Source organism: Camelus ferus, chromosome 7 (genome assembly GCF_009834535.1).
Source record: "Camelus ferus isolate YT-003-E chromosome 7, BCGSAC_Cfer_1.0, whole genome shotgun sequence".
NCBI lineage: Eukaryota > Metazoa > Chordata > Mammalia > Artiodactyla > Camelidae > Camelus > Camelus ferus.
In genome coordinates, this window is record NC_045702.1 from 5,058,775 (window position 1) to 5,083,184 (window position 24,410).

General features: G+C 44.9%; 1 protein-coding gene across 12 annotated transcripts in view; it reads left to right on the forward strand.

Annotated features, from left to right (window-relative positions):
• PRKAG2 (protein kinase AMP-activated non-catalytic subunit gamma 2) overlaps positions 1-24,410 on the forward strand; it is a 240,974-nt gene that overhangs the window by 203,334 nt on the left and 13,230 nt on the right. For 5 of the 12 annotated variants that reach the window (XR_004321209.1, XR_004321212.1, XR_004321216.1 and 2 more), the window contains 6 exons: positions 1,892-2,001; positions 12,673-12,754; positions 13,838-13,896; positions 21,166-21,211; positions 22,975-23,029; positions 24,037-24,163. Coding sequence is in view for 2 of the 12 variants with exons in the window: in XM_032483075.1 (XP_032338966.1) it covers positions 1,892-2,001; positions 12,673-12,754; positions 13,838-13,896; positions 21,166-21,211; positions 22,975-23,029; positions 24,037-24,163 (479 nt within the window). In the remaining 10 variants the exon portion in view is untranslated. Of the gene's footprint in view, positions 1-1,891; positions 2,002-12,181; positions 12,185-12,672; positions 12,755-13,837; positions 13,897-21,165; positions 21,212-22,974; positions 23,030-24,036; positions 24,164-24,410 lie in introns of all 12 variants that reach the window. The other 7 variants (XR_004321210.1, XR_004321218.1, XR_004321217.1 and 4 more) reach the window with 3 other exon arrangements.

Sequence of the window (24,410 nt, forward strand, 5' to 3'; positions counted from 1 at the left end):
TCAGTTCCCCTGGTCTCAGGGTCGGCTTTGGGAGAACCCACACTAAAACCATGGTCAATAAATAGGAATTGACAATTAATTAACCTAATAAATAAGGAAGATCCTGGTCAAAGAAATTATCATCCAGGAAGAAGAAGACCATCAGAGCTGCACCGGTGGCGCGTTCGTTTTCAGAGGAAGAGGTCACTGCAGACCTGCTTCCTCACCTTCCCAGCTCAGGGTTGGTTCCTGCCTTGTGCCTCTGCCATCCAGGACCTCTCCTGTCATGTGGTACATCCTGGTGCCCTAGTTCTCCAACTCGTGAGCTCGGAGCACAGAGACCGTGTCTGTGTTCACCTCGTGTCTGGTCTGGGGACAGTGTCAAGCAGACAGTAGCCCCACAGGTGTCTGTGGGACACATGTGTCCAAGACTGGGTACACTGGCAGAGGTTTTGTGAGGGGAGGGTTGGAGTTGTGGACATGGATTCAGTCCCACTCTGGTCACTTCCCAAGTCTGACTTCAGGCGAGTCACTTAGTCGGGTCCTATGGAAAGTGAAGAAATGGAGGCCCACCCCGCAAGGTTGCCACAGAAATTAACTGAGGAAATTTACAGTACAACCTGCTGTCACAGTCCAGGAGTGTCTGGTCCGTGGCAAGCACCTCGGTGTTCGCTGCTTTTGTGGAGAAGATGGCACTTGAGGTTGGGTTGAAATTGAGCAAGAAGAAGTAGAGAAGGAAGTTTAAATTAAAGCAGGACAAACCAATGCAGCAAAGTGAGATTCGAGACAGGAGGGAACGCAGCCGGGAGCTGTGTGCCTGGGCACGAGAACCCAAGTGGGAGAAGGAGGTGGCGGAGGAGCCAGACCACGGAGGTTCGTGAAGGCCAGACCTGGTTGTCCGACTTTATCCCACGAGCAGCAGGGGAGGTATGCGAGAAGGGCGCTGTCCAGGAGGTGAGGGGAATGATGGAATTATGAATTACAGTTCCCTGAACAGAGGTCAGAATGAAAGTAGAGATTTGGGAGCGGTTCACATGGTGTGTCATGAAATTGGCAAACCAGTCAGCAGACACGGAGTGTTGACCGCTGTGGGAAGTGGAGTAACGAGGAACGTGGTGGTACCGTGCTGTTTAACACTTATTTTGCTAACAGTTATTTAGCATGTATAATAAAGTAATATTTTTTCTTGGGTATTTCCCGGGTAATGTAAATCTTCCCCAGTGTGCAGGCTGGTGTGGGCGAAGCGGAGCTGTCAGTCTCTTGGACACGTGTTCTTTGCACCCGGAGGGTGGGGGGCAGATCCTTGCAGGCAGTGGGTGCTGGTCCATCCTCCAGCTACACACAGCTCCGGGGTCACAGTACATTGGCATTGCTCCAGCCAACTGTCCACTAACCTCTACAGAAATTTAAATAATAAAGGCGACATCATATATATTTGTTCACATAGTTACTGCTTTGAAGGCTCTTTTCCTCTTTGTGTGAATCCATATTCCACTTCACGTTTATGTAAATGATGCCTTTAAACTTCCACTTGTTCGTTGCTAGTATATAGAAATACAATAGCATGGTTTTTTTTTCTTTTTTATTAACTGTATTCTGTGACCTTGCTAAACTCTTTTTTTAGATCTGGAAACTTTTTTGTAGATTCTTTGGTGTTTTCCATGTAGCAAATCATACAGTCTACAAATAAAGACAGTTTTGCTCTTTCCTTTTCCATCCACATGCCTTCGTTTCTTCCTTGCCTTCCTGCACCAGCGAGGACAGTGCAGTGCTGAATGGAACGGCTTCTCGCTCTTACAGGGAAAGCATTTCCTTATTTTCCATTAAGTCTGTTAGGTTTTCCATGCATTCTCTTCATCTGATAGAGGAAGTTCTCTATGACCACTGATATTTGCCTTTTTCCTTTCCTTTTTAGCAGAAGACTCAGAAAGTGGCGTTTACATGCGATTCATGAGGTCTCACAAGTGTTATGACATCGTTCCAACCAGCTCAAAGCTTGTTGTCTTTGACACCACGTTACAAGTGAGTGTGCCCAGTTTTCCTGAATTTGGGATGTGATTTGGATGGTGCTCCATAAGGTGATTTGAATCCAGCAGCCCCCGCAGTCGGTGTCAGGTCCTCTCTGCACGTCGGGCATCGTGCCAAGGTTTGGTCTGAACTCTCGGCCGTCGTGGCAGCCTGCTAAGGGGTGTGCTGTTGCCGCCCTCTATTACAGATAAAGAAACACAAGTTCTGTAGTTAAAGAACTTAAATTACAAAGCTGAATCCACAAATTCTAGAATTTAAGAACTTAATCTGCAGAGCTGGTGAGCGACGGGGTCTGGAATTTGAACACAGGTCTGTCTCATGCGTGTAGACCCTGAGCCTGTAGCCGTTAAGCTGTGCCACCTCCCACAGCATATCCTGATGGTCTTTCCTAGTTATTTAGTAGAAAAATAAAGTTGAAATAATACCGGTTAAGAAGAAAAAATTACTGAAGTGGATAATCTCTTGATGGAGAGAACTTTATTGAGCTCTCTTCACAGAAAATTTGAACCTGATTATTTTGGTATTGCAGCTCATTTTATACCAGTATGACTTACACAAATCATATATGAGAAGTCCTAAATAATACATTCAATGTAACGGTCAGAGTATATCCAGTGTAATGAAATATGTGTGCATACACATGTATACATGTGTGCATTTAGTGTGTAAATTTACACATAGATCTTTACCAAGCAAAATTGCGTTCACTTGGGTTCCCCAAAAGTAGCTGCTGAGCCAGGAATTCACGGGAAGTCAGTGTTTTATTAGGGTGTACTCCCAGGAGAGCCCCTAAGGGACCAGGGGAGGAGGGGGGCAGAGGCCCTGCAGGGGTGGATCTCAGGCAACAGCCGGGAGGGTGGCCTCCATCCATCCCTCAGCAGAACTCTGGGGGCAGAGTGCCCTTGTGAGTTCACCCCACCCTCTTTCAGCTTCATCCAGGGCTGTCCTGGGGAGATGTGTGCCCAGCTCTGCCCAGCGCTCTGGGACCCCTCCCTGCCCTCCCCCTCCTGGTCTGCTGGCGCCCCCAGCAGCCCGCCCCTGCAGCTCTTCCTCACAGGACACCTGGGCTCTTGGGGCCACTTTGCTGCATTGTGTCTGCTACACAGGATTCTTGGGAATATAAAAATAGCTTTATTCTTAATTTTATTTTCCAACTGTTTTTGATTTTTGTAAACTGACCTTGTATCCTGTGACTTTACTAAATCCACTTTGGACCAGGTAACCTTCAAGGTCCCTTCTGCAACTCTTGACTCTTTGACACAAAGAAGACAGAGAAGCAACCAAATACGATTTCAGAGGGAAAGTGGCCAACAGTGACTTTAAGAAATTTAGTCTCTACCGCTGTAACTACAGATTTCAACAGTAAAATAATTAGAAATTCTGAATTCCCAAAAAAAGAACTAGGTCAGCCCATCTCACCCTCACTCCCATCCCCCTAAAGGCCTGACCATTGGTTTTCCACCAACAGAAAAGCAAGTGACAGCTGGTACAACCTATGTCCGCTTTCACTCTTACTCAGCTTTTCCCTTGCCATGAAATTGACTTTTTTCTGAATTTAGAAATTTGCCAAAGTGAGTAATACATGAAAAATGGGATGCTTTGTGGATCATCGGAGGTCACCACGCCAGTAAATATCACTTCCCTGATTAACAGAAGCTGTGCGCATCGTCTCCTGCATGCCAGGAATCCTGTGAGGCTCTAGGCTTTAAAAGAGCTAAAGTTTGTTACCATGGAAGTAGGGGGGGTTGGCATTGGTTACAGCAAAGTGAACGATGTATTTGAAAGGGGTGCGTGGACCGTTCTGTAGACACGGCTGCAGTAGGAGCCGTGGAAACGTCTCAAGGGTGAGGGAAGCAAGCGGGAGACAGAGCGCAGCCCAGAAACGGCCGGAACACCCTCAGTGAGAGGTTGCCTGATCAGATTCTGTGTGTGTGATAGGATATCACGGGGCCTCTAAGAATGAAAAAAATGTTGAGAATATACTTATTTTTAAGTTAAAAAAAAAAAGCAAGTTGCGGAACAACATTTATATACCGACCAGGTTATTCTGAGGGTACAAAGTAGCAAAGACACAACTGGTCTGGGGAACCGGAGTAACCATTTGCAAGTAAACTGAAAATGGAGGTCCAGACGTCCAGAGGCGACTCGGACAGCGGGGAGGAGCGGTGTGCTGGCCACCCGCCCCAATACACCCAGGCGGGACTGTGACACTGCGCTGTGCCGTGTCTGCCGTGCATGGGGCCTCGGGCCTGACGACCTGGGCGCCTGATGCATGTCCGGATCCTATCCACTGTGGCCGCCCTGTCCCTGCTGTCCCCGCCCCTGGCCACCTGGGTGAGGGGCGTCTGCAGCGCCGGCCCGGGCATTCTCATCGGTCAGGGTCGTGGGAGCCCAGGCTGTGGTGTGACTGAGGGGGACGAGGTGCTGCCTGGCCCGAGCGGGCACCTCCCTTCAGACACCTCCACTGAGGCCGATGCCGTGGAGCCCAGTGCTGGGGCTGGACGGCCCGATGCCACCCAGTCGGAATGGGGCACAGGTGCCTGGTCACTTGGCATCTCAAGCCAAGTTGTTCTCAGGGTTGGTGGTGAGCCAGAAACTGTTTCTCAGAAGGAAAAGAATTAACTGCAGAAGGCATGGTGTTTTGCTATTTGTTTTCTTCCCCAGAATCCAGTGGCTCACCTGTTTGTGCCTGCCAACATTCGTTCAGCGCCCCCAGCACCGCCTTCGTCAGTCGCAGGCCAGTGGGGACAAGGAGCCTGGCCTTGCTGCAGGGCCTTTGCTCTGGGCCCCCCTGAAAACAGCTTTCACAGGTCACTCAGTAAACGTGTCAGAGAAGCACTCAACACGTTGTATGCGTTGCTTCCAAAAGACCTCCCAAGAGTGGCCTGGGGGGCAGGGGCAGGCAAGTCTCACTGGGCAGGGGGATCTCTACTGCACCAGGCCGTGACCTCCCGCCAGCAGAGTGGATGTGGTTGTCTGGGGAACGGATGACCCCTGGCAAGGCATCTGCCCGGGAACACTTGTTACTGGGCTTCCAAGCAAAGGACAGTGCTGACCCCACAGAGACAGCAGTTTCCACTGCCAAGGGAGGCTGGGAGCATCCAGGAATCTCGGCTTGTCTTGAGTCCAGCCACTGTCCCTGTGCTGGGCTCCAGGGTGGCACTCACGTCAGAGACGGCGAGGCTGTGGACTGAATGGCGGTGATGCGGCTGCAGGGTTACAGTTTGTGTTGGAGCGAGGAAGCAGTTCAGTAGCTACAGGACAGGGGCTTTTAGGGCTGCCGTACAGACTGTCGGGTTCTCAGTGACTGAGGGTCCCGGTCTGAGCGTGCCTTCCCCTCTGCCCGAGCCCCGGCACCCTGGCAGGACTGCCCACACCACACCCTGTGTTCCTTTTGCTGCAGTGACAGCTGGTGCAGCAGCCGCCTGGACCCTGTACTGTGGTGGTGACAGGGGTGGGGACAACACACTCACAGGTGATGCTTATTCCATCTTGATGTCACTGCCTGCCCAGGGCCGCGGGGATCTGCTTCTCTGCTGACCAAGAGCTCAGCACTGTGTTCAGGCCCAAAGACATGAGCCCAGTCCCAAACCCTCTGTCCCCAGAACCCTGCCTGGTGCATTTCTATGTCAGTCAGAAGCCGCACCAGCCATTGATCAGAAAATTAATGTGAACAGATGTTAGTTGGATACAAGTTAACAGGGTAACTGACAGGATAAATACTGACCTCTAAGGTGACATTCTCAAAGTGTGTTCCCAGACCTACAGCTTCAACACAAACTAGGAATTTATGGCAAACACAAATTATCAGGCCATCTCAGACCCACTATGTCAGGAAGTCATGGTGAGGCCCCGTGGTCCGTGTCATACTGAGTCCTTGTAGTGATTCCGGTTGTCTGGACCGCGAGTGGGCGCTGGTGCTTCTCTTCTACAGCCCTCTGAGGCTGGACCACCACTGCGCCGAGGCCTCATGGAGGTAAGGGAGGTCCTGTGGCGCCTCCTGTAGAGGGCACCCCATCTGGCTGGCACTGTGTCGGGGCAGGAAGCAGGGGCGCCAGGGGGCTTGTCCTGCACATGACGGGAAGGTGACAGACCGGACACAGCGGCCACTGCGGGAAGGGGCAGGTGCCCAGGTGGAGCGGCAGTGTGGGGTGAGGCCCACAAGGCGTGCTGTGGTTGGCCCACGTCCTCTCCCCCAAGTTCCTGTGTCAGAGCCCTAAGCTCCAGGTGCTGCAGAATGTGGCCTTATTTGGAAATAGGGCCATTGCAGGTGTAATTAGTTCAGCAGGCATGGGTCCTAGTCCAGAATGATTGACGTCTTTATAGAAAGGGAGACATGGACACAGAATCGTGCGCACGGTGGGGGGAGGCGCACTAAAGTGACAGTGACGGTGGAAATCAGTGTGATGCTTCCATAAGCCAAGGGTGGCTGACACACCAGCAGCTGGGCCAGAGCCTAGAACAGTTTCCTGCACAGAAACTGAACCAACCTGCCAGCGCCTCGGCCTCAGTGCCCACCTCCAGGACTGCGAGACGGAAGATCTCTGTTGTTTGTGCCCAGTTGCTGGTGCTCTGACGTGGCGTCCTCGCCGACTGGCACAGGTGGCGAGCAGCGAGGCGACCCCTTCTTCCCGCCCCCGCCCTCACTCCCCCCGGCAGAGGCGGCGGCAGAGCCAGGGCAGAGCTGAGACGGGGCCACGGGGACCCAGTGCCACGAAGTGGAGCTGAAAGGGAGGCTCGGAGCCGAGTGCCAGCTGCGCTTGCATTAGTTTGATGGTGTCCCTGCTGAGCCCACTGGTTTACTGTGGTTATATTTCCTGTTTGTACAGTTCCGTGTTATCCCTGGAGCTTAGAATTCTTCCATTTTTTATTTTATTTGACTGTCTCAGGCTTTTCACAGCGACTAACTGCCTAATAGGATTTTCTGTGCAGTCAGACCCGTCCCACACGTTTTCAGAGACCACTCCCACCGGCCTGCGTCCTCCTGCTCATCCCTGTCACCTGAGGCTTTCTTTGGTTTATCCCGAGAATTACCTCCACCCTCTCCTGATCCTTGAACAGATGCTTTTCTGCTTTCTTGATTTAGTCCCTGTTGGCGGAGCACTTTCTCCAGTCCACTCAGACTCCCAGAACAAAACCCCACCGACTGGGGAGTTTAACAGGAATTTCTCGCTCACAGTTCTAGGTCAGGCGCCGGCGGATTCAGTTCCTGGTGAGGCCTCTCTTCCTGGCTTGCAGGCGGTTGTCTGGACCGCGAGTGGGCGCTGGTCCTTCTCTTCTTCTACGGACACTAATCCCATCGCAGGGGCCCACCCATGCCCTCCCCTAACCCTAACCAGCTCCCAAGGCCCCACCTCCAGATACCTTCATATTGGGGGTTCAGGGGATGCACACATTGTCCATGGTGCATCCTAAGAAAAGATTCTTGAGAGGTAGTTACTTGAACAGTTAAACATTCCTTCTACTCAGTCAATAGATGGCTGTGTATAGCGGTCCGTCATTTTTGTTTAGAATTTTGAAGGCATTGTTCCATTCCTTCTAGCCGCCAGTGGTGCTGAAGAGAAAGCTGTTGATTTTTTTTCATTTTTAATCTTCCATCTTTTATATGTGATTTTCCCCCTCTGAAGCTTTTGGGGTTTCTCTTAATCTCTGGTGCTCCCAAATTCCGTACGATGCATCTGGTTGTGGTCTTTTCCGTCGGACAGCTGGGCACCTGATGGGCCTGCGGCCCTGACGCACACGTCACTGGGGCTGTGTTCCTTGTGCTGACCCCTCCGTGATTCTCCTCCTGTTTCCTTTCTTCTGGAACTTCAGTCAGGAGATCTTGGGCCCCCTGAATGGATCCTTAAATATTCTTATGCTGTCTCCTCTCACTACCTTTTTTCCCTACTTCTCAGAAGTTTCCTTGTTTTCTTAACCCATCTAGTGAGAGCTACACAAAACTACAATTTCTGTGGCTTCAACATTCAAGATTGTGCTGAGTGGCTCATAATCAAACATGAACACCAACAACTGGAGGAGCTTCTGCCCGCGGGTTTCACTGAAGTGTTAGGCCATCTTTTTCATTGGAAGCCACCAAATGTTCATCTCTGTTTTATTTCTGAAGCAGTTTCTACAGAAAAATAATCCTTTGATGGTGATGGGAGGTGGCTGTGGTTATTACCTATTTGAAACAATCTTCCTGTTTGTTTTCAGACCTGCCCCTCCCCACGAGCTTCTGGTCTTGGGTCTCCTGGGTCCAGCGAAAGGCCAGGCTGCTGCTCCCAACACCGGACTCTCCCCAGCTCCTGACAGGCTCCTCTAGGCTACGTGTTAACCTGCTCTGCCTGCTTTTTGTCCTGAGTATGTCCTTCTGGGCTATACTCCCTGCAGTGTGAGGATAACTTTTTAAGCAAAGATGTCAGAGACGTTCTTACTCTGCCACTTTTAAACCTGAGGAGCCATAAGGGAAACCCCAGAAAGGGGATAAAGTAGGTGCTGTGGGGGGAGAGGAGGCAGTCTCAACTTTGATTGGAGTGATCTGGGTACGTTTTGTAATGGAGTAAAAAGTTACAGGTGAGCTGGGTTTTAATAAGTGGAGTTGAAGGTAAGTTAATTAGAAGTAGAAGGAACACTGTGATATAGAGGCAAAAAAACAAAAAAAAATGAAGATAAGTTCCCAGACTAAGGAGTCTGCTGACCTACAGTGGTCAGGCCGGGGCTGGACGGCGGAGGGTCCAGGACCCCATACCTAAGAAGCTGGACCTTCTTTACGCAGTGGAGAGCCATCGAAGACAAGGAGAGAGGCCGTCAGATACTGTTAAATTCATTTGACAAACTCTGATGTAAAAATTTAGTAAGCTGTATCAGTTTTAAAGAGCTTTAGCTATTCATCAGTATTAATTTTAAAAGCCCCACAATCAACTTAATTACTTAGAATCAGGGTGAATCTGTGTGTAGAAAGCAGTGACGCATGCCAGGAACCAGATTCCCATTTTTTGGAAACATCGATATGCTATTTGGCAGTAGTGCCAGAGTCCCTTAGCACAACTAAGGCCTGCTTAGTATTGTAAAAATCATTTCATTTAAAAATTTTATTTTCCATCTTTACTTATCTAATTATCCTATTTTGTTGTTTGAAAATCCTATTAAAATCTAAGTTTTAAATTAGTAACAGTTTGAGCAAATTGCATATCAATTGAGAGGAAATTTACAAAGGTACTCAAGACCCATGGAGTTTTTTCCTGAAATTAGAACTAGATGGTGCCAGTCCTCTTTTTATCCTGTTTATTGGTTAATTGGTAACACCCTGCACCTCCTATAATTGTGAAGAATTTTCTAAGTGTAGTTTTAAATTGCTCCTCAAACAACTCCTTGCATGTGGTGTTAAGAAAGCCAGCTTTCAAGTTTTGTGATTGTGCGGAAGCTGAAGCCAAACCACAGGCGCTGCAGGCAGGGCTACGATGGGGGACTTAGTCACGTCCCCGTTAAGATACCGTGAGTGTGTTCCTGTCCGCTCCAGTGTTCCCGTGGGCCCGGAGGACAGAGTTGTGCCTCCCTCCTGCTGTGTGGACATGTCAGCAGTTCGTGTGGGTGAAATTGAAACCGCACATCATTCACTGTCTGCCTGTGGTTTGGTCAGTACAGAGTGGAAAATTAAAGCTCTTATTCTTTTTGGCACTTAATTTCAAACATCTTCATGCCAAGTCCCGTTTGTAACTAAGACTGTCAAGGCTCAGAGAGGGTGAAGGTACGAGCCGAAGAGAAGTCGAGGTCCGTCTGGTTGGTCTTTGACTTCACCCCGCGGCCCCGCCCTGGCGGTGGATTGGTTCCCCTCTGGCAGACACGACGGCACTTCTCACACTGAATCCCCAGTGTGCCCTTTGGGGTTGCGCTGCTGCCTCACTGTCCACCTGGCCAGTGACCCGTCCAGTATCGCAGCGTATCGGCAGAGTGACCGGAAGTCGGCGCACGTTGCCAGCCCCTCCCTAGTGTCACCGGCCTGTCCCCCGCCGCACACGTGAGCGTCAGTGCCGTGCAGTCGTCCCCGTCTGTTTTCTCCGCAGTGGCCTTGAGCCTCACTTGGTGACGCTGAAGCGTGTGGGGCTGCTGGGGAGCTCTTCGGCAGCGGAGCAGTCGGAGGCAGTCCTGCGTTTCTGAGGGAACAGCCATTATATGGAGTGTTGAAGTCAGACCCCTGCTTCTGTTGGTGTCCCCGTCGGTCCCATTGCCGCTGCTTTGAAAGTCTGTTTTTCCTCTAGTTGATCTTCTCTTTGCCTTTGATTGTTAGCATCTTGTCCATGATGTGCCGGGTGTGATTTTCTTTGTATTTTTCCTGCCTGGGTTTTATTTGATTCTTTTGATAGACTCCAATTTTCTACTGAAATTCACCTATTTGAAGATGATTTGGAAAATACCTTCAGAAAAATTCCAGAGTGACTTTGGCACTGAGTTCATATCTTTCTTTTCTCTCATGAACTGTAGCTCCTGAGTCCTGCCTGTGTGATGCCCCTGCCCCCGGCTCTGCTTTCGAATCACGACTTGTACGTTTATCCAACTTCTGTAGTTTTCAGCTGTTTCATCAGGGCCGAACCAGAACTTTCTGGAATGGCTTTCTAACAGCTGCGGTCACTTAGGGTTCCATGAATGATCCTGATGAATGATTTTAATACTGGTTTTCTCTGCTAAATCTGTTATTTTGGAGAAAACAGTAAGCACTTTGTGGTTTTAAAAGTGCCCCCACTCCCTGCCTACTCCAGCAGGTTTAGAAAAACAAGTTAAGTAGATATTTAACGTGTTTCAAAATCTGTTTATCTGTGCCTTTCCCGCATATCCTTTCATAATGTTTCCTAGGATCACAGGCAAGGGTTCCAAGCACGTCGCCCAGGTAGAAGTAGCACCGCCACTGCACAGCCCTGGGTGCTGTTCAGTGACACAGACAGTAGGAGTATTTTTGTGATTCTTGATAATAAGCTGTGGTTCAAAAACTATTTTACCAGTTGATGGACTCCATTTAGTTACTGTTTCTCTCATGTGGTTGGGTTTTCTCTGCTCACCTCCTCTTCCCCGTTCTCTGCTGGTTCCTCCATCTGATGGACGGGGTCCCTGCTGTACTCAGGGTGCGGCGCCGGACTCGGCTGAGACAAGGGTGGAAGGTAACTAGTGAGAGGCCCCCTTTCCCACCAGTCGTCCTTCTCCTGTGTAGGTGAACCAGGCACCTGCGTGAGTCATTCTAAATTAGGGCAGGATGTGTCACAATAAAGGCAGAAACAGGTGCTGAATTATTCATCCTACTCTGGTTTGAAGCTCTGGGTTCCTGTAATTCTCTCATTTTTTTCACTGTTAAGTAACAAGGGGCTTGGGAATATAGTGAGTAAGAAAATAATCTTTCTTTCTTAGTTAAAAAGATAACTATACCACAGCATAAAAAGAAACTTTTAAGAAATTTACTGCCTTGGCTCCTTAGTATAGAAGTTTAAATTTTTTTGCTTATTTCTCTTTGATCTTTTCCATTTAAACACACGTTTTGTATCATTGTAATGCATAATTTGATAGTGTGCATTTTCACTGCCATAAACCTTTTTTTACTTCAATATAGTCCTTATAATTATACTGTTTGATTTTTTTTTCTCATTGGTATGCCAGTATTTAACAAGTTTTCTTTTGTTGGAGGCAGTTCTTTTTCCAGTTTTTCAGTTTTAGAAATAATGTCACATTGAACATCTTTAATTTAGGGATCCTACTGCTAAAATTTTTTTATGGGTAAATAATTTGACAGAGAAAAAGCTAGTACACAAACAGCGTGAATATCTTTGTGACACAAGCTGTGGCTCAAAAACTGTTCTGACAATTTATGATGCCACCGGTGGTTTTACAGCTGCACTTGGATTAGGTGCTGTAACTAAAAAATAGTGGCTTATTTAGAAGCTATAAATGATACTTTAAATTCAGTTTTAATTTTCACTTCTTTAATTATCAGTACAGTTGAGCCATTTTCCATACGTTTATTAGTTCTCTGTATTTAGAGGTTGTTTTCAGCACCGAGCTTTTGACTTTTATTAAATCACCTCTGGTGCCGTCTTTCACTGTCTTGGTGTCCCAGAGGGTGTGTGTCCTGAGGGCTCAGCGAGGTACCGTGTGTGAGCCCCTCTGAACAGGGCCCAACCCACAGCAGGCGTGCGGTGAATGTTTGTAGAAGGTATAAAATTACGAGTACATTACATTTTCATACCGTCTCTTTCTCAAACTCAAGGACATGAGGAGGCATGCTTGTTTTGTTATTGAACTTATGAAAAACATTTTCATTTCAAGTAATTTGATATAACTTCAGTGTTTTCAGATGAACTAATAACCACATATAGGAGAGATTAAACTCTGAAATTTTAATTCTCTAATATGGTTTTAATTATTTAAAGTCTGTATTCAAGAGTCTTTAGATACAATAAGAAAAAATTTTTGAAGTTAATTGCATTGTTTCGGATTCTAAAAATAATCTTCAATTCCTCTATACCTTTCGATATAATACAAAAGCATATTGCTCATGCTAATAACTTCATTTATTTCTTAGCTTATCAAACCTTAATGTTGAAGGTAAGGTTTGGCAGGCTGTTTTAGTTGAAGGCATTTTCTTCCCTGCACATGCGTGGACTTTAGAAGTGTGTGTGTTGTTTCTCTCGTTTGTCTTAGGTTAAAAAGGCCTTCTTTGCCTTAGTAGCCAATGGTGTGCGAGCAGCGCCTCTATGGGAGAGTAAGAAGCAGAGCTTTGTAGGTAAGCAGCGCGACCCCGGGAAGAATCTGAGAACCTGAGGCATTGTAATAGGTGCTGGTTTGGAAAGCAGCTTAGTCAACATGTTACCAAGTTAAAGAACATTCTTGCTTTTACATCCTGGGTGAGGTGGGGCTGCTAAGTAAACTCAAAACAGTGATATACTTATATTGATTTTTTTAAAAAAATATTTCTTTCCTGAGTTTCTTTTGATTCAGCGCCTTCTTGGCTCCAAAGGCTGCTCCGTGCTTTGCCAGCACCGGAAGCCCAGGGAACGCGGCCCCCAGGCTGTGGTCTGACATCCACCTGTCGGCCACCTTTGCTCACATTCCCACCTGGGGGCATCCCTGCCTCCTCTCTCTCATTTGCCTTTCTCACACGGCAAATGAAGTGATGAAAACGTGATTGATACCTTTCCTAGATCGTTGTTAAGCTGTTGAAAATATTGTGTAACTAACTTACAGTCTCCAAGCCCCATAATTTCTCATCTTATGGATCGTAGTGGACAATGGATAGTGTCCCTCTTAGTAGGCATCACTTTATTTTGAAATTACTGCTTCATGTCTGCCTTTCCTGAATTTCCAGCGTCCTCAGGGGGAAGGTTCGTGTCTTCATCTCTGCAGTTCTGGTGTCTGGCACAGAGTGGGCACTTAATAAACAGTGCCTAGGAAAGCCCGTTTTTAGAATGCTTCTCAGAAAACAATCCAAGTGCCATCACAAGCGTCATGTTTCTCAAACTTATGGGATGTTTTATTTTATTTTAAACGATCTTAAATTAGTTACATGTAGCTGCCAGTCTTTTGTGATGTTTTGTAACACTGGGAAAGTTTTCTCAGCGAATTGCCAAATACTGTGATTAATTCCATTAATTACCATCAGATTTAATTTCAGCTAAATTTGTGTATCTTAGTTTGGTGTAGATAATTAACAGAGTAATAGTTTTAAGTAATATGTTAAGCTGTGCTTACAATCCCTAAAGTGTATTTTAGAAGGTTTTCTAGTAACTATTCCAGGTTTGCTTGTCCTTTGACATTTTTCTTTGATGTTTTGATAGTTTCATATTTAACATATAATTCTTTGTTCCAGGAATGCTAACAATTACAGATTTCATTAATATACTACATAGATACTATAAATCACCCATGGTAAGTGCCAGAAATCCTTGTGTCAGTAAGTGGAGCTGTGTATTTCTACCTGTGTGTATAGGGCTGCGTGTGTGTGTGTGTGTGTGTGTGTGTTCAGATTTTGTGTTTTTTTCCTTTTTTGGTTGAAGACTGGTGGTGCTGTTGGTTGATTTTTGCAGATACATATAATGTTCAGGAAACCTCAGCATAAATCAGTCTGATGTTTGAAGCTTGAAGAAGGTAGTCTCAGGAAAAATGAAAGGCAATAATAGCTTTTTTATTCAGCTTTCAGAAATCCTCAGATTAGTGGAACTCTTAGGGTATGGATTTCATCAAATTTCAGATCTTTGGCGGCATTAAGGGCAGGTTGTAGTGTCGGGGCTCCGCCTGGGGCCCCTCGGGGCGGGAGGCTGAACGACACGGCTTGTCCTCCCGGCTTGCGCATCGGGTGCGGCTTCATGCAGTTACCCCGAAATTTTATAACAAGAACTGTAAGTACTCTGTGGTTTTAAAGAAGTAAAAATTAAAATTGGAGAAACTCAACTTTGACATTTTTCTGCCAGTTAAGAAATGACTGCTGCTGGCTGATTTTAGTGGCAGAACTCCCTGGTCCCTGGTCCCGCTGTTGTGTAAGAGCATAGCGAGAAGAAGGCACATGGCCCCTCTGTCTGACGCTGTGATTTTTGTGATTCTATCAGCTTATTTGGTTTCTGGTTTTGGTTTTGGTTGTTTTGGGTTTTGTTTTTGTTTTTTTGGCAACAGTGGGAAAGACAGAATTATATACTTTGTTTAACTAGTACTGTTTTGAGTATCTAATAGGTAAAAGATCCAATTAATACTGTTTTTACACATAACGGTCAGAATTGCCCAATAATTAAATTCCTAGTAAAACGGGAAAATAAGTTTCTTCATAAGACATACTCTTAAAAGGAAGTTTCACCTAAGACTTAGTAAGTATTCCGTATTTATGTCACATGACGCATCTGATTTCTTAATACTACCAGTGCAGCTGAATATTGGTTTTCCTTATATTGGTCATATCTCTGCTTTTGAACTAGCAAAATCAACACAAATATGATTACTAAGTGGATATATTTTGATAAAATGTAGCTAAATCCCATAGAGTAAGTCTCAGCGGTAGCTAATTAAATCAGAATTTCTGAAGAGCATTTATAACTAAATATGCAGTCCTAAGTTTTTCTTAATTCTTGAGGATACACTTTTTTCTCCACGTTTTTCCTCATTTTAAAATTAGAAACAGAAAAGTGCTATTGTGAAAACTATGGCTTATTTCATTTTTAAGCATTTATCATTAGTATATAAAACAATTGACTTATATATTAACCTTTTATTTTAAAAGATTCACTTATTCTAGTAGTTTTTTTTTAACATTTGTTAGGATTTTCTGTGTACATAATGATGTTACCTGCGAATACAGTCAGTTGTACCTACACCGTTTTTTTTCTTTTCTTTTTTCTTTTTTTTTAATGGAGATACTGGGGATTGAACCCAGGACCTCATGCATGCTAAGCACACACTCTACCACTGAGATGTACTCCAAACCCACACACACCATTTATTGAAAAGACATTCTTTTTGTCATAGAATTGTTTTACTGCCTTAAATGTGGGTCTGTTGCTGGGTTCTGTCCTGTTCCGTTGTTCTGCCTGTCTGTCTCTGTGCCAGTACCATAGTCTCTTGGTAACTACTGAAAAAAGAAAAAAGAAAAAAAAAAGCCTGTTGGTACCACTGGGAGTCTGCAGATCAGTTGGGGAGGAACTGGCATCTTAGCAGCATTGAGTCTTGCAGTCTGTGGACACGGTGCTTCCTTTCCTGCTTTGTTTCGTTGGCTGAGGCCTCCAGTGCAGCACTGAGTCACAAGAGCAGACCTCCCTGCTGTGTCCGTCTCAGAGGGCAAGCACTCGGTTTCCACTGACACGAGTGGCTCAGCTGTGGTTTTCCGCAGATGCCCTTTCTCGTGCTGACAGTGTTCCTCCTTTCCCAGGTTTGCCGGACGTTTGCATCATGAGTGGATGTTGAATTGTGTTTGGTGCTTTCTCTGTGGCTATTGAGATCATATTTTTTTCCTCCATTCTGTTAGATATTATTTCTTCAAATATTTTTCTGTCCCCTCCCCTACTTTCTGGGATTCTAGTTACTCAACTGAGACTCTCTTGTTCTGTGGGGTTTTTCCCAGTATTTTTTTCTCTGTGCTTCATTTCAAATATATTTTATTGCTATGTCTTCAGTTTCACTGTTCTTTTCCTCCATAATATCTAATCTTCTATTATTTTTTTTCCTTTCAGATATAGTATAATGTCTGTTCTAGAAATTCCATTTGGTTCTTTTTTATATTTTCCTTTTCTCTCCTTGTTATGTTCACGTTTTCCTTTAAATCCCTGACATATTGCTTCAGTTGTTGTATGTCTGAGATATCTGCCATGTATTATCAGATGCTTTTTCCATCATCTCTGTTCTGGGTCTGATTCTAGTGACTAGTTTTTCTCCTGTTACAGGTCACATTTTCCTGCTTTTTGCAAATATAATCATTTCTAGTGCATGCTGGACATTGTTAATGTTATGTAGTTGAACATCTGTATTGTCTTCCTAGGCAGACAAACTGCTTGCAGATCCTTTTTTAAAAAGTTTTATTGAGATGTGATTCATATATCTTATATTTCCCCCATTTAGAGTATACAATTCAGTGACTTTCAGTATATTCAGAGTTGTGCAGCCATCCCTTAGAATCAATTCTGGAACATTCTCATTACCCCCAAAAGAAACGTCACACCATTTTAGCTGCGACATGCTACGAGTCTGCCATCACCTCCAGCCCTAGACAACCACTGATCTACTTTGTCGCTATAGATTTGCCTGTACTGGACATCTCATATAAATGGAATTATACAACATGTGGTCCTTTGTGACTGGCTTCTTTCACTTAACATAGTGTTTTCAAGGTGCCTCCATGTTGCAGCATATATCGGTGCTTCATTTTTTTTTATTGCCGAATAATATTCCATTGTATGGCTATCCCACGTTTTACTTATCCATTCATCAGTTGACGGACATTTGAATGGTTTCCACTTTTTTAGCTATTGTGAATAATGCTGCTATGAACATTCATGTACAAGTATTTAATGTGGATATATGTTTTCATTTCTCTTGGGTACAGACCTCGGAGTAGAACTTCTGGATCACGTGGTAACCTTTGTTTAACTATGTGAGGAATTGCCAGACTTTTCCACAGCAGCTGCATCATTTTGCATTGCCCCCAGCCGTGGATGTGGGTTTCAGTTTCTCCACATCCTCACTGACACATGTCACTGTCTCTTTTTGATGATAGCCATTCTAGTGGATGACAATTGGTTATCTCATTGTTACTTTGATTTCCTTTTCCATGGTGGCAAGGGATGTTGAGTATCTTTTTCCATGCTTATTTAGAGGCTTGGTTTTAAGCTTTGTTGGGGCGTTAATCTTTGCTAGCTGGTTTAGTTCTACTAATACTTCTGGGACCTCCGTGGAATTCCCTGGTTGTTCAGCAAGGACTTTCCACTCTGCCTGGTCAGAAGGCAACTGTCTTTCGGTGTCTGCCGGGTCTCACGTCGTGTCATCCATGCGTGCCCCGCTTAGTGATCAGTCAGGCACCTTCTAGGAGCTCTCTTTGTGGTCTTCTCTTTTTCTGGACAGCTCCCTCCCGTCTGCTGGTACTCTGCCCTGCAAGTTCCATTCGGCTCAGTCTGCCCAGGCTTTGATTTCTGCCTCCTCATCTCTGAGACTGTCACCCTCAGCATCACAGTCCAGGAAGCGCCTCTGGAGAGAGACGCAGCGGCCACGGGGCTCAGCGTGCTTGCTTCCCTTCCCTCGGGGATGACAGGGCCTGCCGAGCATGTTGTCTCATGTCTGAGAACAGCTGTTTCACAGATTCCGTCCCGTTTTCTAGTTGTTCTCTGCTTCTGCAGGAGACTAAGTGTGGTCCCATGGGCTCCCTCATGACCGATAGAGAGAGCTCCATTAATATTTTAGCCATGCCTTTTTGCACTGTTCTGTTGTTTTGTGGTTGCTGTATGAGTTTCAGTATCAATTTTAACTCACCAAAACCTATTTAGCGTTAATATTGGAATTATATGAAAAGTATAGTTCTATTTAATCTACCCCTGTCGTTTTTATTTTAAACAAAATGAAGGGTAAAAGGAAAAAAGTTCATTTTTTGTATTTACCCCAGTAGGTGCCATTTGCTCCTCCTCTGTGGATCTGAGTCACCCTCTGATAGCGTTCCCTTCTCCTGAAGGACTCCCACCTGCATCCGTGTAGTCCGCATCTTGCTGGTAATAAATTCTCTCCGTTTTTGTTCATCTGACAATGTCATTATTTCATCTTGATTTTTAAAGGCCAGTTTTGCTGTTTCATAGAGACTGAGAAGTCAGTAGAAACTGCCACCCTCATGTCCTCTGTGTGATGCACCATTCCTTTCTGGCTCAAGACTTTTCTCTTTAACTTTGAATTTCAGCTGTTACCTGTGATGTGTCTTTGTATTTATCTTGCTCCAGGTGTGTTGAGTTTCCATGATCTTCTAAGTTGGTTTTCTGCCTAATTGGGGAAGTTTTGGCTGCTGTCTCCTCAGATACTTTATCCCATTCTTTCTCTCCTCTCCTGGGACGCTGCCTGCTTGTGTGTTAGACCACTTGCCGCTGTCCCCTGGGCCTCTGAGACTGTTCGTTTTCCAGTCTTTATTTTGTCATTGATCTTCAGATTGGGTGATTTCTGTTGCTCTGTCTTAAACTCACCAGTTCTTCCTTGGTGATTGCCTATCTTATTTTCAAACCTTATTCCTATTAAACGTTTCTTTTCAGTGAGATTAGGAGCTTAAACATGAAAGAATTTGTAGCTTCTTTATTTTTCTCTGGCTGATTTTCTACAAGATGGAAGTGGAACGTTTGAACTGGAATGTTCATGTGTGTTTTGGAAAGAACTGCTCTTTATGAGGACAGCCAAGGGTGCTGCTTCTCCCGTCAGCCCCTGCATTTACACACGTGTAGGGACTGGACAGCTTGGGGTTTTTTAACTATTAAATTTTGTGCTCGAGCAGTGGCTGTGCCCTCCCCTCCCTCTGCAGAGCCCGGGGGGGCGTTCATTTCCACTTGGTGGTGGTGGGCTCCTGCTTCTCCTCCCCTAACCTGGGCCATTCAGCTCTTTCTCTTCTCTAGCTCCTCTGCTCTTTCTGAGTGGCTTCTCTTCTTTGGAAATCAGAGTCCAGTTCCTCAACCCTTGGTCCTTGGTGTCCTTGGCCCTTGCCGGTTGACATTGTCGGCCGTCAGAGTCCTGCTCAGCAGTCACCTTAGTGACAGAGCTCCCTGTGTTGGTCTCCCTCGAGCAGAATCAGTCACTGTTTCAGTGTTCCTGTCACCTAACCTTACGGCACCTTTCACGTTGTATTCTGCTTGGTTGTAGGGCCTGTGTTTCCCAACGGGGAGTGATTTTGCCTCAGGAGACATTTGTCAGTGTCTGGAGACATTTTTTCATCACAGCTGGAGAAGGATGGCGTGGTTCTACTGGTGTCCAGCGGGCAGGGGCCGGGGGTGCTGCTGGACACCCTGCAGTGCACAGGAGGCCCCACGGCAGAGAACCGTCCGGCCTAAAACGTCAGCAGCGCCAAGGCTGAGAAATGCTGTTGTGGGGTGTCGGACGTTCTCTGAGGTGGAGCCTGAGTCTTACTCATGTTTGTACCTTTTGCACACACATACACGCACATGCTCACACTCTCTCTCACACACACACAGCTTCCCCTGTGCCAGGCCCAAACAGCCCTGCTACATAATGGTCCCCCGTGTTAGCTGTCTTGTCCGCGCTGACTGGCTGCAGCTGGAGGTCTGAGGGGCTGTGCGGGAGGAGGGCAGGGAGGCCTGCGCGCTGCCGAGCACTGGCATCTCAGAACTGCCTGAGTCAGGTGTAGACCAGGATGTTCCACTTGAAACTGAAAATCACAGCCTCACCTTCCTCAGTTAGGCAGTCTTCTCTGTCCTGGATAATATCAGTCAGTCACCTAGCATCAGAATTGGGGTTCTTACTATTCATTCATCTCTCTCTCCCCTACTTAATTATTCTCTGAACCTTCTGGCTCTTCCTTCCAGCTCCCCCCACATTCCCACAGTCACCATTCAGGACCTAACTCACCTGACACTCAGTTTTGCACCTGGTCCCGGAGCTCATGCCCATCGGTGCCAGCCCTGGCCTCCGCTCCGACATGGAGCCGCTGTCGGGTCGTCCCCAGACCCTCACTCCTGTCCTTCAGTGCGGTCTTCTGTCTGTGATTCAGGATTGTGAGGAAGTCTTTTTTTGCTCTCCAGGCCCCTCCTTGAATTTTTCTTCTTTATGTAAAGTCCACTCCGCACGCGGAGCTTGGCTGAAATCTGCCTCCTCGACGTTTTCCTTGCTGACCTCTGCTCACCCCCGCTTCTCCCGCGTCCCTGTCCTGAACCTGGTAGGGTATGAGCTGATCCATATGCTTTCTTCACTTGCTGTTGGCATTTTTATATTGGACTGTCTCAATGTCGCCAGCTGGATTTTAAGCTCCAAGAAGAGGCCAGGTTTTCCTGTCGCAGGCACCCCCGGAAGTCCCGAGTAGTAATGCTGCAGATGGCGGAGTGACTGTCTTAAGCTGAGCCAGGCGTGGAGGCGCTCTGTGCCAGGCTCCCTCCCGCAGTCCTCACGGAAGCTGGATGTGGGGCCTTTTATCCCCTTGTTTAGGAAGGGAAACAGATTCAGAGACACTGAGTGCTTTAGCCGAGAGCAGCAGCTCAGCCGCGGTGAGACACGTGCCAGCGACTGCGGGTGACTCCGGCTGCAGCCGCTGTCCAGCCTCCAGGCCTTGCACCCCGTCTGCCTTTGTGAAGACCACCCCTGTGGTCCAGGCACAGCCTGATCCAGCAGCTTAACTGTAGGACATGATTTAACCAACTGCCCTCTTTAAATTAAAGATGCCAACATTCTGTGGGAGTGTGTGTGTGTGTGTGTGTTCGTACATATATATGTCGGTGTGTGTTTTAAAGTTCAAGTGTATCAGAAGCTTTAAGTTAATGAAAATAATGTTTATTTATTATGTTTTAAATTTATAAAACATCTTCAAATAAATGTAGAGCATTTTATGTTTCTCATTTATATTTCCAGTATTTTGGAATTACCTTATTTCCATCTGCTAAATTATGGGACTCAGCAGTAGTTATGCAGTAATTTTTTTTTCTTGTGTTGTATATGTAAACATTTTTAAACAGGAATTTTTCTTATTTCCAGGTACAGATTTATGAATTAGAGGAACATAAGATTGAAACATGGAGGGGTAAGCTCGATTGGGTGTTAAAAATCTTTTAGTATCAGGAAAAAAAATGTTGTACTTATGGGTAAAATGTTTTAATTTCACAGGTCCTCTTCTCTCTGCTTAATAATCTACTACATTAATTAAAACATTAACTTTTATCTTAATTTTGATAGTATGGTATACTACTATAAATATTACCCACTCTGTTTAATAGACAAATGTAGAGAACCTGTAGCAAGTGTTTATACTAAGGCTGGGATACGGGTAAGTACCCAGTGCCTGAGTCTCTGCCCCCAGCAGAGCCACCACTCACTACTAAGTATCACCTCCCAAATGTTAGTCTTTGCAGAGAAAATGTACTAAAGGAGTGTCTGAAATTAACAAAATCAAGCATCTCTTCCTATTTAAATTTAATCATTATTTCTTTACAAATTATGGAAAAACAGAGAAAAAGTGAACTTTAAACTAGATGATTTGGATTCAAGCATGTGAAAATCACTCCAAGATTGCTTAATTTTGTTTGTAACATTGAAATTCACCCTTTACAATCAAATACCCTTTCCTAAAATGTAGCCATTTTAAAATTGTAATTTCACGATTATAAAATTGTTCTGTCTTAATGACAGTCGTCCTGCTGGGCTGGTGGAAAGGGGGCAGGGGACCTGTCAGTAGGAGTATCAGAGAGAGGCCTGGGGTGGTGTCGCTGAGGAGGGAGTGAGCCTTCACAGGGTATTCCGGGAGAAACCTGGATAGGAATGGAGGGAGAACTGAAGGATTTTTTTTTTTTAAATAGCTCGACAGTGGGTTTTTTTTTGTTTGTTTGTTTTTAATTAAAGTATGAAGGAAATTTTTTTAATTTATAACTGAAAATTATCTTTGTACTTCCCATTACCTGCTTGGTATGATAAGTAACCTTTGTGACTGGCTGCAAAATCTGAACATCTGTTAGAATTCTCTTAAGGGCTGGGTGTCTTTCAATCTCATATATTTAGAAGTTTCCTTGAGTGATAGCCTTGATTTATGATGCTTTATCAAGTCAAACCGTAGTATGTCAACTTGGGATCCACTGCCTATTATGAAGTGAATGTATATTTTAACACCAAGACAGATAACTTCTTATCAAATTCTACTGTATAAATAATGATAGACCAAGGTGTATTTACATTTTGACTTTACATGGTATTTGGTAGTAGAAGTAATAATAATGTTGAGATACTCTTGAATGCCTTCTGTATAGAAACCTTGGTGGAGCAAATTAATTACAGTTTATCTTTACAAAGATAATTTCTGCATACTAGAAAGGTCCCCAGCTGTAGTATATTCAGCTCCGGTATGGTCAAGTAAAACTTAATAACGTTTAAAGAACAAAGTTGTTATAACTATTTTGTTTTAACTTAAGAAAATTTGTTTTAAAGGATTTCATAAATGCTTCGTTTCTTGAGGGTGATAGTGACCTGGTAGCATTCTAGTGACCTCTGCTGGTATTGCTTTTTTATCAGATTTCTTGACTTTTCTTTTGATTTTTACAACATCTATTATAATACTGTTTTTAAATACTTAACCTTTCCACAAAGGCAACAACCTGAAAACAGTTTGGAAGTTGTTTAAAATAGCTGTAACTATAATTAACACAATAGTTTTCAGTAAATTAATTTGATTTGGTTTTTCAATCCCATTTGGGTTAAATAATGCTAATTATTACCTGTAAATTGAAGGGTACTTTATGTAATAATTGTAAACAGCAAATATGTTACTAATTACATATTTTCTTTCCATAAATACAGAGCTTTATTTACAAGAAACATTTAAGCCTTTAGTGAATATTTCTCCAGATGCAAGGTAAACTTGTGAAGTTTTTCTCCTTTGAAAGCATTCATTCATTCAGATTCATCTGTTTCATTACTATGGTTGATAGATTTTTTTCTAGATAGGGGCCAGCCTCCTTAATTCCAAATATTAAATTTAGGAAACTTAGAGACAATAGAAATCACAGCCATTGCTGGTCCAAAGGACTGATAATGGACTAGGAAGATGGCCATACTAAGTATTTTTAAAATCCAGATCACCTGCAGCAGAAACCAACTAGGGAGGTTGGTAAAATGGCAGATTCCTGCGTTCTTCCAACATATTAAATCAGTCTTTGGAAGGTTTTAGTGCCCAGGAATGTACATTAAAACAATTCCCCCAGGGATTCTGACATGCACTGAAATTGAAAAATCAGTCTTATTAGACATTGGTCCAGAGGTGGTCAGAGGAATGGGCCACCCTCTCGGTAGTCTTCCAACCTGCAGGTCTTCATCCAAGCCTCTGGACGGCTCGGATACACTCCCACACTGGTATAAAAGCATTCTTAAAACACTAGTGCACTAGTGCATGAGAAAAGGTGGAATACTGCCTTTTATTACTGTATTTCCAAGTCCTAACGAACAGCCACACCTGGCATGCCTCCTTGTCAGCAGTCACAGGCGAGGCCAGAGCAGCCAAAGTAGGCTGGCCAAGGGAGGAAGCAGCCAGTCTAGGCCACAGGTCCCCTCGGGTGCCAGGGTCATCCTTCAGCTTCCCTGAGGTCAGCCTCTGTCATTTCTCAAATAAAAGCATTAAACGTGCTATTAAAAAACTGCTCTCCTAGAGATTTGTAGCTCACACTTGGATTTGAGGTTTATTGTCAACACAGATTGGAAAACCAAAACTTCTGCTGAGATCTCCAGTTTAAAACTTGTCCTTTTAGGTCAACCTTTTAATACTGTAATTTAAAGACCCTGAAAATACTTTTAAGGCAGGGGTGGTCCAAAGTTTTCTAATTCTTCTTTAAAGCCTCCTAACAACTTTAATGGCTTTTCCCGCAGCCTCTTCGATGCTGTACACTCGTTGATCAAAAATAAAATCCACAGATTGCCAGTTATTGACCCTATCAGTGGGAATGCACTTTATATACTTACCCACAAAAGAATCCTCAAGTTCCTCCAGCTTTTTGTAAGTAGTTTTTAGTGTTTCTAAAGACATAGTTGCATCTACTTTAACTAACATACTTCAAGTAAATTGGCTCCTGTTACCCTCATAGAAAAATTGTCAGTTTTGAGATCTCCATTTCTACACTTCAGTTTCTCAGCTTACTGCTATTTGAATTGTACATTCTCAAAGTTGATTCCAGTTAACAAGTAATCGCCTTTCAGTGCAAGTATCAAAATAAATTTTCTTAAACTTGGAATTTTCTATTTAA